Here is an 18,205-nt window from a genome sequence, read left to right as displayed (position 1 = left end):
CTGCACTGGTTAGTTTCCCGGTTGATGCACGGAGTAAGCGGGGGAGGGAGAGCGATCGACGGCGTTGAGGGGAGCGCGACTGGCGACTCTGAGGTGACGGCGATCGGCTAGACCAGTTGCCTTGGTGCGGCAATATCGGCGTACATCAGTGCAGAGCGTGAAGATAGGCGGTGAGGTTCACGGGCCGGAATGTGGTCGTCGAGAAGAGATGCGCTAGAAGAGGAGCCACGATCTTGGCGGCGGTCACCGAGGAAGCTTGGTCGGTAATACCGACCATTGCGGCAGTGGCGTGAAATGTGGCCGACGCGAGAGCAAGAAAAACACATTGGTCGGTCGTTTGGTGTCCTCGACTCAGATGGGTTTCTGTAGTGGGGTGTGAACCGGAAAGCGGAAGCGGTAGCAGCAACAAGAGGGGCGGTGTAGCGTTCAATCTGAGGACCGGAAGCGCGCATGGGCTGGGGTGCATGACAGGCGGCTTGTGGAATGTCCATGCACATTCGCAAACTCTTGACGGACGATGGCTTGAATGAGAGATATTGTCGCCAAATGGTCTTGAGCAGCTGCCTGATAAGCGGCTCGAGCCATGGCTTCGAGCTCCTGGCGAACAATCCTGGTTAGGTTATTAGGCGTCGAGAACGGAGGGGGCGTCACGGTATCTTCGCATGAGGATGTCGCAGCCGTGTCCGGGAGTCTGGTAAAGCGGTGAGTAATGCGCCTGCTTTTTGCTTGTTCAAACCCATGACATTCGGTTATGATGGAATCAACAGTGCTGCAGTGCTTACACATGAGTATGTTGAAGGCGTCGTCAGCTATGCCTTTCAACACGTTGCCAACCTTGTTGGCACCATCCTGCGCCAAAACGGCATTTTAGCGGAAAATTGCACCGAGCCTGCACCAAAGCATGTATAAGAGCGAAACCCTCCTTCCGTTGATGCTTCGCAGCTAGCAGAACTGAAATCAAAACTAGTAGCACGCTATCATCCTCATCATAAAAGAACGTACAGGCCCATACAAAGAGTTTCTCAATATATAGTGAGAAACTCATAGATGCAGCGGCTGTTCCACCACTGCATCTATGATCAGTCGGCATACTGGCTTGGGCGAGCGCTCGGTGTAGTTTGCCAGGTATAATGTGCTCAGCGGCAGTTTGCGGTGGCTTCCGCACTCGCACGGTCTGTTAGCATGACGTGGCGTATTCTAAGTACGGAACGGTTCCGTGAGACGTATACTGGTTTATGTGGTCTAAGCCGGCGTGGCCGGAGTTTCTGCTGGCATTGGAGGCGGACGGAGCACCCAAAGCGATGTGCGCGCGCGTGTGTGAGTCTACGATCAGCCTCGGAGATCAGTTGTGTATTTCTGAAAATGCATTTCCCGAATGTGACCGTACTGCAGCATTACCACTGTAGTTCTAAGCTATAGTTTCGCAGCAATGAGTAGTCGCAAAACATGTGACGATACTAACAATATGAGTGCCGTTATGTTGCCGAATAACATGTGCTGTTTAATTTGATAAGCCTTAAAATCTTTATGTGTGGATACAATGTGCGATTACCTCGTTTGTCGAACAAGGTTGCGGCCCAAGTAATACATACAGCGTGAATCACACTTCTCACATTTCTTCAGCGGCCGGCTGCGGACTGCGCGAGCGTCCGAAGGAGTGATATAGACGATATAGGTGATAGATATTTTGTTCTATATATCGCATAGTCCAGTCATGTGGCATAGTTATGCTAGGTCTTATTGCGGCGTTAGCCAGTCGTTCTTTCTCTTTCTCTTTTCTTTTCAGCGAAAGTACACATGATACCGATTTTCTTTTTTTCGGTTTTGTTCGTCCCGCCCTCTGTATTCGACGTACTCACCCGTTTTTGCTAACATTGTATCATCGCAAATAGCCGTCGGACTCTTTTTATGCGATACCCTTTGGATATTACTGCTTCTCGGTGCTAAAGAGCGATTCCGAAGCACAAAGCTTATATGTGTCACGCTTAATTTACCATGCAAGCACAGTGATCGCTGTGTTGCAACGCCGCTTTATACAGGAGCCTGAAGCACACATAACATAATGACTTCAGGTTCACTAGGATTAAAATGCGTGGGAACGATGGCGGTGGCTGACGCAAATATTTTGTAACGACTGGAGCTTAGATGTCTCCACGGGGTTGCAACAGCTTGGCCGTACACGAGCGCTCTCATATATATGTTTCAGTTCTTACGCCAAGCGATGAGATAAAAGATTTTCCTCTTCACGCTGGCAAGTCACAAACAGCGATACTCTTTGTCGAGTGAAAACCGATACAGCCAAAATGGTTTACAACACGTTTACACACACCGCGACTGGTGATGCGTGTCGCACATGCAGCCGGGAGAAGTTTCCGCATACTGTAGTTACCGCACCGAAAGGCAGGCTATACGCAGCGGTTCTTTGACGACTCTTTATGAACTGTCATCACACGAATTTCACCGGAGAACGATCGTTCTGCACTACGCGACGGCAACACATTCAAGCAGCGTCGCGCACGCGCCGGCTCAGGATGATGAAAATGTCCCTGATGTACCGATGAAAAATGTCCGTAATCTTTGCTCGCACTTTCAACTATAAAGAACACGGGAAACGACAGGAAAGGCTGACATTGAGCTGATAACAACTGGTGGCCTATCACATGCGATTGATTTAAACGTCCAGTTGTTTGATTGTGTCACCGTTCTTTCCTGTTTATCACGCGTGAGTTCAGGTTGGGCTATATTGCGCAGAGTGTGATCGTACCAGCAGCTAGCCCATCAGATGCGTCCTTTTGTAACCTCAAGCGGATATGTGACGGATTTGTAGGTCAGTGCGCCTGCGGCAACGACGCATCCAGCTGGGCCTCGTAACTTTTTTCTTTTATTCCTGTCCGTCGCGATGTTTCATTTTGTTGTGGGCGGAATTATGGGCTTTCCCATTTTTAGACATCCCTTATAGGGCGCTAGTCAAAAGCGTCCTCTGTGGTTAACGCCTTCGAGGTAAAATGTAGGGGAACACAAACAACGGGACAAGGGCACCGGTCACGGAGTTCAAACGGCAATCACATGGCAACGAGATGTCAACTTGAATGAGTGAATGAGTGTACAAATAAAGGAATTAACTAGTACTTTTTTCAGTGAAGGTATATGTACTACTTAGCTGAGCATTTCATAAGAGTTTTCAGCATAGCCTCTCACGGGCTCGTGCAATTCGTACACAAGCAGTGTAGTAAAGCATCTCGGAGTGCCGTACAGAAATGTAGCTTATTTTGAGGCCTGAAATATCTGAACTTCCTAAAATAAGTTTAATACCTTCGGGGGTCCAAATAAAACCGCATAAATTCGGCGTTGTAAGAGAAACACTATACAGGATGTTTCAGCGAACACTTAAACAAAATTTTTTTTATGATTGCCTGTGGCAGAAAGCACAATTCTAGTCCACAAGCTGGTCTTCTCGAAGAGCCGGGCATTACTGGCACAAAAAATTCAAACGCATAATTGACTAATTAACAAGAATTCACTGATTAAACTTTTAACGAATTACCTCATAGTACGTACGTATTGCAATTTGCAAATTCTAGTTGGGAAGTTCGCAAGGCGACTCGATTTGGAACGAATTCTCAGGTTGACACCATTAGCAAGTCGGCGTTCATGCGCATTATTTGTTTCAAATCCTGTTTGACGAACAGTGAGAGGGGAAAGAGTGGCGACGGCGCCTGTGCACGTGACCTGGGCTTCTGTGGTCGCCACGCGCGTCGGAAGTGCTGGCGTAGGCTTCAGCACCCGTTGCGGCAGATGCATGGGAGGTGCGGTGACTGCGGCGGCGTTTGTGTTGACAGAGTGCGGTGCACTATTTAAAAAAAAAAATGTGTGATTTGATTACGTATGCAGCTCATGTGTGCAGTCTAATCAACTTAGCTGGTAGTGCGTCCCCATATGAATGTAGCGGCCCCACGATTTTTGTTTGTTTAAGAAACAAGAAATTAGAACACCGATATTTCACATGCACGCACAATGCGCGCACTTCCTTGCACACTGCTGGGCGGGCGGGAAGACAACGCGCATGAAGGCACCGCGCTTTTCGGCTCGCCCTCGCGTGCCCACCCTTCGCCCCATGGCACCCGCAGGAGATTGATTGCATGTGGCTTTCAGCCCACTGCGCAGGTATACAGAGCGGACTCGGCGGCACAGGCGCAGTCAGACCCATGGCAGAACGGCAGCCCCGAGTGTCATTAAAATACGCGAAGTTTTTTTGCCGGCGCCCCTCGCCACTAGAGCAGCTGTAGCTGCAGCTCATGGGGCTGATATTGGATTGGTTTCACCGCCTCTCGGCAACTGAACGAAGCGTGGATCGCGTGGCGAAGAAGGCAAGGTGGTTGGTTTGGAAAAAAAAGCTTTTCTCGTCTGGCTCATTGTTTTTAAATGGACGCTTTTTTAGAAAGAGAGAGAGAATAACATTTTTTCATTTATACATTTACTTTGGTTTGGAGCTGTTTATATACACGGCTATCGACTGCACAGGTGCACAATGACATCAAAACGACGCGCTCCCGCTACATTTCACGGAAATCCTGCCACTAGACAGACACGCACATACACATACGCATATATATATATATATATATTGACACATGTACTTGTTTGTCTTTATCGGGCGACACGTTTCACTGCCTAACAAATGTTATCGCACAGCGCAGGATGCGCCAGCATGCATCGGAAGTTTCTGGCATGTTATCGATGCTTCCATCCGCTGTCTGTGACCGAACCTTGTGTAATGTGATTGCATGTGTGCGCGACGCGAATAATGTAGAACTTTGTGGAAGGCAAGCGGGTCCCAGCGATTACTCTGGAACATTCGACGTTTGATGCACAAAAGCCGAGGCGCTGATCAGATTTTCGACGATCGCTGACTGTGTTCGCTGCTATCGTTGTGCTTTAAGTGTAGCCTGTCTGTGGGCACAGGTTCGCCCAATAAAAGCTAGTTTGGTCTTTCACAGTATTGCTACTGTGTGCTTTAACGCCAGTAGCACGTGGCAATATACACGTACACACTCCAGGAAAGGTTTCTTTCATTCATCTTGGCCATGTGGCAATCGAATACTTTTTTCCCAATTTTCCGTTATGACCCCCACACCCACGTGTTCTTTCGTTTTGGAGCCATCAGTGTAATATTGCACGTTATTTTTATATTTCTCCTGAAGTTCACGGAATTCTTGTGTAATGTGTTCGCGTGGGGTGTCTTTCTTCTTTAAATGTGTCAATGTCCAGTCACATAACGGTTTAAAATTGTACCATGGGGGCAAACGCTGTGGCTTTCTGGCAACCTCGAGGACTTCGCAGGGAATGTCATAATCCCGGACATATTCCTCATATCGCAGGACAAGCGGTTTGATCATATTCGGTTTATTTGTATAATGTAGGCGTGAGTTGCATTGTGTGAGGATGTTGTAGCATATGTGTTGTGGTGATGACTGAATTCTTAGTACGTAGGAAAAAGTGAGGAGTGCTCTGCGGTGCTGTAAGGAGGGTTCATTACACTTAAAATTACATTACACATAAAATATAGATTATTAACACAGTCTTTCACTTTACAAACTGTATTTTAGAACACCTCGTGTTTGGCGCAGCATAGCCTTAGCTGCTTTTGCGCCATTAAACCCCATTTAATTAAAATTAAAAATCTTGGCCATGTACCGTGGCCAAGATGAATGAAAGAAACCTTTCAAGTATATCCCTAGTTCAAGTATATTAACGCGATAGCGTTAAGGAGTTCGTGTCGCAGAAAAGCCGGTGTCGGCGTCGGCGTCCGCGGCGTTAACCGTGAGCGATAAATCACGGCAGGCACTTCATAAATAAAAAGCAACTTCCAAGATGGGCTGGGTGGGAATCGAACCAGGATCTCCGGAGTTTGAGACGGAGACGCTACCACTCAGCCACGAGTTCGATGCTTGAAAGCGGTACAAAAGCGCTCCTAGTGAATGCGGTGTTGCCTTAGAAACGTGCCGTAGAAAGTTATACTGCAGTGTATATCGGTAATTATGAGCATGTAACTTACAGAAGTCGCAGTTACACGTGTAGCGAAGTACGTTTCCGCTATATTTCTTCTGCGCTTACCGTACACGCAGAGCCATCTTGCGGCAAACACAGACCTCCTCCTCTCAATGTACGGCGCTGCCCCGACAGGTGGCGCGCCACGCGCGCATTGGGGCTGTGCGGGGACTGGAGCCAGGCGCGTCGCGGCCCCGAGTCCCTCTCCCCTGGCGACGCTTCGCAGAACGCTTTTTTACAGAATCGGCGCCGTTCCTTTCTTTAGATTACTTTCTATCTATCTCTCTGCCCGTGCCGATCACGACGTTTGGCTGGCGTAGATCGTTTCCCCCTCTGAGACACCGAGTTCTTTCGTTCGTTCCGTTTGCTCAGGCGCACGTTTCGTTGCCGCGCCGAACGCTGCGTTGCTCAACGCCCACCGCGTGATAGGTGGGCGCAAAGTCCGATGCGGGGCGCCTCGTAAGTGATCGCTGCGCCGTAGCGCATTGTCTTACACCCCTTGGCGGGTCGACGGGAACGCTGTCCCGTTCCACTCTTGAAGGCGAAGCTTAAGCGTCCTCCAATTTTTGTGAACATGTTAAAGTGGCAAGAATAATAATAATAATAATAATATTTGGGGTTTTACGTGCCAAAACCACTTTCTGATTATGAGGCACGCCGTAGTGGAGGACTCCGGAAATTTTGACCACCTGGGGTTCTTTAACGTGCACCTAAATCTAAGCACACGGGTGTTTTCGCATTTCGCCCCCATCGAAATGCGGCCGCCGTGGCCGGGATTCGATCCCGCGACCTCGTGCTCAGCAGCCCAACACCATAGCCACTGAGCAACCACGGCGGGTAAGTGGCAAGAAAGCAAGGTCATAGTTTCGTCCGAAGACGATCGATTGAAGCACTAATAGCGACAGTAAAGTATTAGACAGTTACGTCTACTAAGATTAGTAGTTTTAACGGCCGTATAGATTGCAGTAAGCATCTGCCGACTAATTAACTTAAGAAACAGTGTCACGCGTGTGCAGGCGAACATGAACATATCTCACTGGATGACGGCGAACAGACGCTGCCGCAACGCTGGCGTGAAGAAGCAGGGGGAGGCTTCGTGTCGTCTCTCGCTTCATCGCGTCTCCGAAGCTTGAGATCATGCGACCTACAACGCGCATGAAGCCATCGTGCAGCCACCTCGGCTCGCTCTTGGCTTTCACGCCCGCCGCAGACTACCTCCAAGGTAGGCGTGTGCAGCCATGCTGACAGCCACGACCGTGCTAGAGGAGGAGACGCGCGATTTCTTTCCGTAACGCGCTTGATCACGTGACCTCCAACGCTGGGCGCCCAGGAGACACCGTGCCTCAAGCCACCATTCTTCTCGGTTCATCCTCGCGTTTTTTTCCTCGTACCCGCTTCGAGTCGAATGGGGCCAATGGAGCCGCCCTCAAACGCACTTGTTCTAAGACCGAAAGCGCCCTCGGCCTGATCCGAAGAATCGCAATAGGTACCGCGGAATCAGGGAGGACAATCTGATCCGGATTATACACGCCTTCGTGCTGTGCCACTTCGCTTATTCAGGGCCTATGCACAACTGGCTCGTGTTGGAGCGCAACAAGATCAATGCCCTAATCAGAAGAGTTTTCAAGCTTGCCCTCGGCCTTCCCGTTCGAACGCACACAAAAGACCTCCTCAATTTGGGAATTCACAACACGTTCGAAGAAATCGATGACGCTCAACAGTTTTCCCAGTTTGTCAGACTCTCCGGTACCCCAGCGGGCCGAGCCATACTTGGCAAGCTGGGACGTAGCCCCACGGTGATCAGTCCCGACGCTGTGAAGCTGCCCAACGACGTAAGATCCAAGTTTAACATACACCTGATGCCACGCAATATGCATCCCACCTACTACGAAGGACGAAGACGAGCCAGGGTAAAGCTCTGCTCGCCAGTGCCCGCTTGAACAAGGACCTAACATGCTTCGTATAGACGCTGCTTCGCACGTTAAAGAAGAAGCCTTCTCCTCAGTGGTCATCGAATGTGATTCTAAAGTCCTTAGCTGCGCTACCATTCGCACTTCTAGTTCCAGCGTTGCAGAGCAGGTTGCTATTGCTCTTGCATTGACGGACAGTGTACATGAAACGATTTATTCAGATTCCAAGGCCGCTGTCAGGGCCTTTCAGATGGGAATAGTAGCTCCCCAGGCCCTACGTATTATCCAAAGTGCTAAAGACATCAAACCACTCTTTGGCCTGGTTTTCTGCGCTCCTTGGAACCATTGAGGGTGCCTCGATCAACTCCAACGAGGAGGCGCACTCAGCTGCACAAAGTTTGACTGACCGTGCGCTAGGTAACGCGACCTCTCCTGGGCGACCCAAGCCTCTCTGCTCGTACAGCGGGATTTTCAAACATAATTATCTGTCAAGAAGACTTCTGCCTTTGCCGCACTCCTCACTGTGCAGGGCCCAGGCAGTCACTCTCGGACGTCTACAAACAAGCACTTACCGGAGCCCCGCGGCGCTGCACACAATGCACCCCGAACACAAGTCCGGAACTTCCTCTGTGTGGTGATTATGCGGACTTCGAACATGTCCTGTGGGGATGCGTCTCTGCCGGTCCCCCTCTCACCCAAGAGGAAATTTTAAAGCTCATTAGGGCCCAGGACCAGACCTCTCAAATCCTGGCAGTCCAGAGGGCTCGCGAGAGGGCCGTCAGGTTTCACCTGATGGACCCCGAGTGGGCCTAGCCAGGTGACGTTGAGTTTGCTCGCGTCTATTGTGGACCAAACAAAGTTGTTTCACTCACTCACTCGTACCCGCTGGTCGAAGGCTCATGCGCGTCGGGTAGTTATATCGTTGGTGAGTGTTAACCGAGCTGCATCGGTCGCTTCCCAAACTCGAAGGCCCCTAGCGTTTACCTTCTTGTAGCGCCATTCCTAGTGTCGGGCGTTGAAGTCGCCCGGCACGAGCGTTATGCCTCTGGGTTAGCGCTGTCGGAGATCTATATGATGTTTTTAACGCGACAGCGTTAAGGAGCTCGTGTCGCAGAAAAGCCGGTGTCGTCGGTGTCGGCGTCCGCGGCGTTGGCCGTGAGCGATAAATTCGAGCAGGCACTTCATGAATAAAAAACAACTTGCAAGATGGGCTGGGTGGGAATCGAACCAGGGTCTCCGGAGTGTGAGACAAAGACTCTACCACTCAGCCACGAGTTTTTTTTTTCTTTATTTCCTCGTCACAGAAATGCCATGCGAATACATATTTAAAAGAGAATCAGCTTAGCTTATGCTGACTCTCTGAAATTAATATCGCTTGAATTTCGCCAACTCATCGAACAGCGGCAACCAATCGGGCTGTTCTTTCTGGGCTTTGTACACTTCACGCATGTAGACGACACTTTCAATAAAGTTTTCTCGCACAGAATGGGCATTCAGATCAGCATGACATACCGACATTCTTGTGGACCATATACTATGGAGGCTCAGCAGCATAATAAGGTCATATGGAATATCGTTATTGCCTGTGTCTAAGTATCCGATACCACGTGGGGTTATTGGTAATGCTTTCTTTAATGTTCGTTGTAAGATGTCCCAATGAAAAAAGGGATCCCAACAATCAATGAAGACGTGATCGACAGTCTCTGGTTTTTTACACTTTATACAATCGGTGGTCCACGGCACATATATTCCCTTGTCGGCCAGCCAAGTCTTTACAGGCAAAGTATTTGTGTGGAGTTTGAAGAAGAATGATTTTACCGATGGTTTCACAGGCATTCTTTTGACCCTTTTGAGGACATCATCGCCTGAACCTCCATAGTATGCTAACCTATACATTGGAACTGGCATTAATGAGTCTGTCATATCATGGTACAATTTCTTTCTTTTGACGGAACTTAAATATTCTAGCGAGAATCGAACACTAAGCATACGGAAAGATAGCACTACTTCCTGAAGGAAACCTTTCACTGGAGGGGAGTGAACAGTCGAACACGAAACAAGGAAGTCAGGTAGCAGATTACCTAATCGCACTTGTGTCATGGTGCGCAAAAATGGATCACTGTGGTTCCGCAAGAACATAAACCGCGATACAATCTGGCGTACAAATAGGTGTGATAGTCCAAGACCACCGCTGCGAACTGATCTGAACAGATTAGAGCGGCTGCAGCGTTCCCAGGTTGAGTTCCAAATGAACACAGCAAACACTCGATGCAGTTTTTGTACATTCACTCGCGACATGAATAGCGCTTGTAGTATGTACCATATTTTTGCAACCAGAAAAATGTTGCACACAGTGGAGCGCGCGAACATTGAGAGATTGCGCCCTTGCCATGCCAGCGCTTGTTCCTTCGCCGTCTGTGTTTCCTGTTCCCAGAACTGCTTACTGTCCCTGTAATGCCCAAGCGGCACGCCGAGATATCTCACAGGCGTGGTCACCCACTGTATGTTTGCGAAACTGCGTGGTTTGCTTTGCCACGCGCCATGCCAAAACCCGATGCACTTATCCCAGTTTATGGCACTACCTGTTTCTTCACAATAAGTTTTCGCCAGAGTTACCACTTCGCTGACACTGTCATAGTCATCGCAAAACACTGCTAGATCGTCTGCATAGGAAAGCACTTTCACCTCACTTTGCTGTAATTTGAAACCTCTTATTTTCTCGTTCTCTTTAATGGCTAAGCAAAAAGGCTCCAGGTATATTGCGAAAAGCAATGACGAAATTGGGCACCCCTGTTTCAGAGATGAGCAGACATTGACGCTTCTCGTGAGACTCTTGTTAATAATTAGCCGTGTGCTGCAATCTGTGTACACCATTTTTAAGCCATCAATAATCACTGATCCTATGTTCGTGTATTCTAAAATCTCGAAGAGAATATCATGAGCCACACGGTCAAATGCCTTCTCCAGGTCTAGCTGCAACATTGCAACTTTACCCTCGAAAGCATCGACGCATTCTAGAATGCTCCTGGCGACGTGTACATTGGTAGTTATTGTGCGCCCTTTAATCCCACACGTTTGGTGGGTTCCAACTAAAATTTTTATTACGCTCTGTAACCTTTTCGCCAGTATTTTCATAAAAATTTTATAGTCAGTGTTCGCAAGGCTAATGGGGCGGTACGATGCAACAGACAAGCGCTTTACAGGATCGTCAGATTTTGGTATCAATCAGCCACGAGTTCGATATTTCAAAGCGGTACAAAAGCGCCTCTAGTGAACGCGGTGTTGCCTTAGAAACGAGCTGTTTCTAAGGCTCATGCGTGCGTCGCTTGCTCAGGCGCACATTTCGTTGCCGCGCCGAATGATTGATTGAAAGCTTTTATTCAAAACAGGAAGAGAGGTAGAGTCCTTATGGGGCTCCGCAGTGGGTGGAGTCTCTATTCCGGGACCCCATTGGTACGAGCCGCCAGCTTAGCCCTCTGGACCAAGGCCTTTTGGGCCTGAAGGTCCGAGCAACCGAGCAGCGTCGCCTCCCACTCCTCTCGGGTTGGGTTAGGGTTGAGGGGAAGAGCTGAGTTTTGCTGACAAGCCCAAACCATGTGGTAGGTGTCAGCCACCTCCCCACAGTATTGGCACTTGCCAGAGAAGGAACAATCGAAATGTTTCAAGATTGCCGGGCACAGTAAAGTGTTAGTGAAAAGTCGAATCAAGATCCGTTCATTAGCCTTGCCAAGCCCTTTTGCAGGAGTTGGGTATTGGCGATGCCTATCTTTGTAAAATGTCGTGATATCTTTGAATGTTACAAGATAAATGCCTTCGGATTCCAGGTACTCAAGGTCTAACTGGGACGCCCGGTATATGAGTGCTCGGGCCGCCGTGTTCGCGGCTTCATTCCCTGCTAGGCCCTGGTGGCTCGGAGTCCAGACCAGACAATGGGGAGTAGGATCAATTCCCCCGTTGCTGTAGTTCGCCAATATTCGTTCGGCTAGTGGGGTGATCCAGCCAGCTTCATAATTTCGACAAGCCCCGCGCGAGTCGGTTATGATAAATTGAGACCGGGGGTCAGAGGCAGCCAGGGCAATAGCTACCTCTTCTGCATGTGTTGAGCCCGAGGCTTTGAAAGTGAGCCCATCTACTTGCTTTTCCTCGTGAATGACCGCTGCCGTATACCACCCCCCGCGGCGTGGACCGGCCACATCCACGTAGAAGACTCCGCGTTTGTTGCCGTAGTGGCGTTGCAAGGCGTCCGCCCTCGCCTGGCGACGACCACTGTGGTCTTCCCTATCCATTTTTGTGGGGAGGGGTCGAACTCTGATGGCGCGTCTCCAGAGTTCGGGCACTCGGACCCGCTCCTGAATGTGAAAGGTGTGATTCAAGTGGAGCCGGTCCAACAAATGCCGTCCCGAGTTTGTCTGAGCTAGGCGTGTGTACTGGCTGGTAAGGTGGGCTTCCTTGAGCTCCTGAAAGGTGTTCACCACTACCAAAGCGAGAAGTCTCGCGTTCGAAGTTGTGACAGGGAGGTCAAGGGCCCTCTTCATCACTTTGCGGAGGATGACTTCGAGTTTGGCTTCATCATGTTTCCGCAGATAGAGATACGGGACCGAATATAGAATTCGGCTTGTTACGAAAGCATGAGCTAGCCGCACAGCGTCCCTGCTTCGTAATCCCCCTCTCTTGTTGGACACACGCCGGACCATTCGGCCCACTTGGTCCCCAACCTTGCGGAGCTTTTCTAGTGTTGTGTCGACTCTTCTTTGATTGTGGATAAAGAGTCCGAGAATTCTGAGCTCCTTGGCCTCGTGTATGGGACCACTAGCCAAAAAGAGATGTATTTGTGTAGTGTCCTTAGGTGTTGGTCTAAGGTGCACAAATTCTGATTTGTTTGGTGCACACTGAAGTCCACAGCGCTCTGCGTAGCGATCCACTACGTGGGCGGCTGCTTGCAGGTTTTCTTCTATATGCCCTATGTTTCCCTCTGTGGCCCAGATGGTGATATCGTCGGCGTACAGCGCATACCGTACGCCTTCAATACCGTTTAGCTGGGCCGGGAGATGCACCATCGCAAGGTTAAATAGCAGCGGGGAAAGCACAGCGCCTTGTGGCGTCCCCCTGGTGCCCATTTCGTAGGGTCCATATTCAGTGTCTTGGATTTTGACGAGTGCGGCTCGATCCGTCAAGAAATCCTTGATATAATTAAATGTGTTTTTGCCACAGTGGGTCTCACGGAGGTGTTCTAAGATAATGCTGTGTTTAACGTTGTCGAAAGCTCCCTTTAGATCTAAGGCCAGGACAACTTTGTCGTTGTGAGGGTGCTCCGTGGGCTGTAATATGTCGTGATTGAGTTGTAATAATATGTCTTGTGCCGACTTGTGTGGGCGGAAGCCGAACATGGTGTCTGCAAAAGTGTTACGCTTTTCCAAATATTCGGAGAGCCTATCTCGCACCATCGTCTCCATTAGTTTGCCCACACACGATGTGAGCGAGATAGGTCTCAGGTTGTCCGTATTAATTTCCTTTCCTGCTTTAGGAATGAAGGTGACAAGGGATGTTTTCCAATCGAGTGGTATGGGAGTCTCCCCTTTCCATATGGCATTAATGTAGTCAAGAAGGGCTTCATACGCGCGATCAGGGAGGTTGGCCAGCAGCTTCACTGTGACCTTGTCCCGACCGGGCGCAGTGCCTCTCTTCATTTTGGCTAAGGCTGCCTTGAGGTCGTAGAGTTCGAACGACTGATCCATCTCTGGATTATCTCGGCCTGCATAGAGATATTCCTGACCTCGAGGGTCCTGCTTGGTGCAGAGATACTTGTCCCTTAAAGTTTCTGCCAGTTGTGCTGTTGTGCCCTGGAAATTGTGTAAAGCACGTTGTAGGTGTTTCTGTGTTTCTCCTCGAGATTGAGCGGGATCAATCAAGCTGCGGAAGAGCTTCCATGTATTCTTCCCTGACATTTGTCCGGCTGCCGTGTTGCAGCGATCAACCCAGTTGGAATCAGCTAATTGAGAGGCATACTCGGCAGCCCGCTGGGTCAGGTCTGTTATACGTATTTTCAGTCTTTTGTTGTGTTTTTGTCGCTTCCATCTTTTCGTGAGACTGCGGCGAGCTTCCCAGAGATGGAGTAAATGATTATCCACCGCTGGACAGTCCTCCGCAATCTGTATGCTTTTCACATGTTTCTTGAGTGTTGTCATAAGATTTTGAGCCCACGAGCTGTACCCTTCCTCGAGAAGACTGGCCTGCGGCAGGGACTTACGGAAAGCAGTCCAGTCCGGCAATTTCGCTTGAGTTATTTGCCTTTTTAGGGGCCGGGTATGAATTAAAGTGTTAAGGATGCAGTGATCGCTTCCTAGCGTGTCTTCGGTGTTGTACCACTCAACGTGTTGTATATGTTTGGAAAGCGTGAGATCGGGACAAGTGTCCCGAGTCACGGAATTTCCAACACGTGTTGGTTGTGCTGGGTCGGTCTGAAGGGTTATGCCTAACGTGGAGATGAGCTCCGCTAGCTTCCTACCGCGCACCTCCTCCTTCCTGTAACCCCACACCTTACTTGGAGCATTGAAGTCGCCCAAAATAAGTAAGGGGTCCCGACCAGCTACCTTCAGTGCCCGGGTGAAGATGTCTGCAAAAGTGATATGTTTTAGCTTGGGCGGACAATATATGTTAAGGATGTGTACTTGTGGGTCAGAGCGTCGCAGAGGTAACACTGTGACCATGGTGTACGAATAAGTTGTCTGTAGGTCGAGGTCTACCTCTTGTGCGGTGTACGCTTTGTGTACAAGGATGCAAGTAGATGGATCTCGCTGAAATGCATTTTACCCTGAAATTTTAGCTGAGGCCCCTGGTTCCTGTAGAGCCACGATGGCTGCTAGAGGTTGCAATGTTTCTAAGTAGAGACGAAAATGAGCGCGTTTAGTCCGATTCTTGAAGCCCCTACAATTCCATTGTACGATTGACAGTGGTTCCTGTCTTGATTTAGCTTGCCTTTTTCTAGATCCCTGCGCCATGATTAGCATTAGTAGATTCTGGCTGGCTATGAATAACCGTGCCGGCACTCTGTATGGTATCCAGTGAATCAGCAAATTCTTCATGTTCCTCGTCCTCCGTTACGCGGAGGAATTTGCTCGGACGCCCGGCCTCTCTAATGGGACCGGTGCGGCGGAAGAGTCTTGGGTTACTTTGGATCCATGTTTTGATGTTTTGAGTCACCTGCTGCGTGACTATTGTGGCTATTTGCTGTGTTTGCAGTTGAATGGCAGACTGGACTGGCTCACTGATTAGGTTTGGGAGTTGAGCCACTTGCCCCGTTAAGGCCTTCATTTGCTGCTCCAGGGTGGTAACCCGGACTTCTATGTTGTTAGTAGGCGACGCGCTTGCCGACTTTACAGTGCTGCCCGAGCACACAGGTGCAGAACCCCCATCGTCATCCATGGGTCCTCCCGGAATGGGACTGTTCGTCCTGGCATTTTGCAGTGCATGAATTTTGCAAGCTAGCTGCGCGTTTTGTCTCCTGAGAGCTTCTAGCTCTTTCCGCATCTCGAGTTCCATTGCGGAAGATTGGGAGGAGGGAGAGGAGGAATGAGAGGCGACTCCCGCCCAGTTGCTCACCTGTTTTGAAGAGTTACCAAGAGGGGGAAAATCCCCTGCTTTGAAGGAAGGCGGCTGCGTCCCGGTCTCGGATTGTACAGCATTTTGCGTCTTCTGCTCCTTCTGTCCCAGTGGTGCTTGTCCGGACTTGCCTGTCTTCTTTTGTTGTGGTGGTTCTTGTAGTCCTCCCCGTTGCTGCCGCGTTGATGGCGTTGCCGCTCCTCTTGCTGGGGTCGTTGATCCCGGCTGCTTATGTTTCCGGAATTTTTCTACACACTCTGCGGATCCAGTGAGGTGGGCTCCTCCGCAGATCATGCAGGATGGTGCGCACTCGTGTTCTGCAAGTCCGTCCGTTGTGGAGCCGGCTTGTTTGCCACAGAAGCCGCATCTTCCTTCCTCTGGGTGGGGGCAGTTATGCACATAGTGGCCCACCGTGCCGCATCTGTAGCACGCGGGTATGGTCTTCTTATACTCCCTTACCGGAACGCATTCATAATTGTATTGTATGTAACGGGGGAGTCTTCGGCCTTCAAAGGTTACCACCGCCACGTAAGTAGTTCCCAATTTTCGGACAAAGGCGATCTCGCCCTCCCTCCAGTAAAGCTTGGGCTTGAGAGAGGCGGAGGTTTCATCCTCGCGGACGTTGATCACCCCCTTGCATACCTCTCCACTCAGCTTGAGATGACCGCGGAAGGGATAGGAGCGTTCCCCTACCTGCAGGTCGAAATCTTTGATCAGCTTGTCAGCTATCGGTGTTGTCGGGGTTCCGCACACGATAACGTTCTGTTCCCATACGGGCCACACATTGAGATCCTCGGCGGCTACTTCACCCACGTATTGGGCCACCGCCGATCCCACGTCACCATGCTTGAAGGCCATCTTCAGGTCCAGGGTGCCTTGGGGCTTCAGCACCACGATTAGGTCCTCGGAACGGAGTCTGGGCGTCTGTTTCGGGCGCCAGTTGCGAGCCGTCTTCATTTGCAGCAGTGGCGCAGCGCGAGCACCGTCCGTATTCCCAGCGCGGAGGGAATTCCCCGCTGCCGTTGACGTCGGCGACGCCGCGCCAACGCAGCTTTTGGTAGCCATGTTCGCTTGTTGCTTGCGTTGCCGCAGGCGTACAAGTGCTTGAAGACACTCACTTTCAGTGGGCAGGATGTCCTCATCTCGGGGTTTGTGCTCGATTGCGGTCCAATTCTTGGATGTTGGGTCGTACCCGGTGATCTTCTGCGTCGTCATGTCCGGAGAACCTCCGACGCTGGCTGCGCCGAGCTTAGCTCTCGTTAGGGTCAGCTCAACCGTGGCATGATGCGATCTTCAGATTGACGTAAGAGCGCTGAAAATTGGTCCACCTGCCTCAGGTCGGTGTCTGCAGGATCCTTGCGATGTTCGGCGTAGGATAAGACCAAGAATTTCGGCGTGCCGTGTGTTGGCCCGCGGTTCCAGTCTAAAATCGACGGAGCCGATGCGTCGCACGTCCGACCTCACGGAACGCCTCCGAGCGTCGCCGCGCCGAACGCTGCGTTGCTCGACGCTCACCGCGTCCGATGCGGGGCGCGTAGTCGCTGCGCCGTAGCCCATTGTCTCACACCCCTTGGCGGGTCGACGGGAACGCTGTCGCGTTCCACTCTTGAAGGCGAAGCTTAAGCGTCCTCCAATTTTTTTTAATGTTATGATTAGTATTATGAAGAGCAACAAATCCAGTGGCAGACATACATTGACACAAGTTGTCGTCAAAGGGGTTCACTGGAGAGCCCCACATACTCAGTGCCACATAACCAGTGATCCAAGTTTGTGGTTGCATGGCCAGATAGTCGGGAAGAAAAGAAGCTAAGATTCCTGTTCGCATTAATATCGTAGTAAAGGAGCTTAATTTTCTAAACTCTGTTATTATTAACTTTAGGGATTTAATGTGGAACAGTTGGTGATAATAATGGTAGTAATCTATAATGAGAGAGCAGCGACGACCACAAGACCGTCTGGATAGGATAGTGATAACTTTAATAATGTGCCGGCAAACGACGGTTTAACGCGTCGTGACGCTGGCCAAGCGTCGGCCCGGGGTCTCTCTTGTTAATATTCAATTTCTTTCTCTAATCTTTTTATCCACTTCGTCTTTATGCGTGTGCAGCTACGTGGATAAGGCGGTGCTCGGGGACACGGTGACGGTGGAGGCAACAACCACAAAACTGGGCGGCAGCACAGCCTTCCTCACCGTGGACATCCGCAACAAGGAAACGGGCAAGCTGCTGGTCAAAGGCCTGCACACCAAGCAGCTGCTGAACGGCATGGATTACCTGGGAAACAAGCTGGATAGGGGTGCAGCGTCCGCCACCACTTCTAAGGCCTGATACAGTGTGTTTGTCTTTCAATAAACTGTTGCGCTATTTTGGAGGGGAAAATATAGTGTCCATCTGTTTTGTCTGTCAGAAAAAAAGAAAACGCGCGTCCATTTTGCGACAAATTGTGCGTCGAAGTTTGCATGAATGTGGAATGGCCTTGCGTTTAGCAGTTCGGGCCAGTTTAATAAATGGAATAAGAATGGAGCAGGTACACGACTGGGCCCAAGTGCGCATTCGACACGCCTGGAGAAAATAAAAAGAAACAAATTGGGCAGAACTCATTTATGATGCATCGCTAAGTACGCGAATAGCTGAAACACGTAATGTATA

General features: G+C 50.1%; 1 protein-coding gene across 1 annotated transcript in view; it reads left to right on the top strand.

Annotated features, from left to right (window-relative positions):
• Positions 1–17,935, top strand: part of LOC139061319 (acyl-coenzyme A thioesterase 13-like) — a 30,405-nt gene extending 12,470 nt beyond the window's left edge. The window contains exon 3 of the mRNA XM_070541175.1: positions 17,665–17,935. Within this exon, the coding sequence (XP_070397276.1) occupies positions 17,665–17,884 (220 nt within the window). The 3' untranslated portion in view covers positions 17,885–17,935. The remainder of the gene's footprint in view (positions 1–17,664) is intronic.
• Positions 17,936–18,205: the final 270 nt, after the last annotated feature.

Source organism: Dermacentor albipictus, chromosome 6 (genome assembly GCF_038994185.2).
Source record: "Dermacentor albipictus isolate Rhodes 1998 colony chromosome 6, USDA_Dalb.pri_finalv2, whole genome shotgun sequence".
NCBI lineage: Eukaryota > Metazoa > Arthropoda > Arachnida > Ixodida > Ixodidae > Dermacentor > Dermacentor albipictus.
This window is presented reverse-complemented; position numbering and strand designations above follow the sequence as displayed.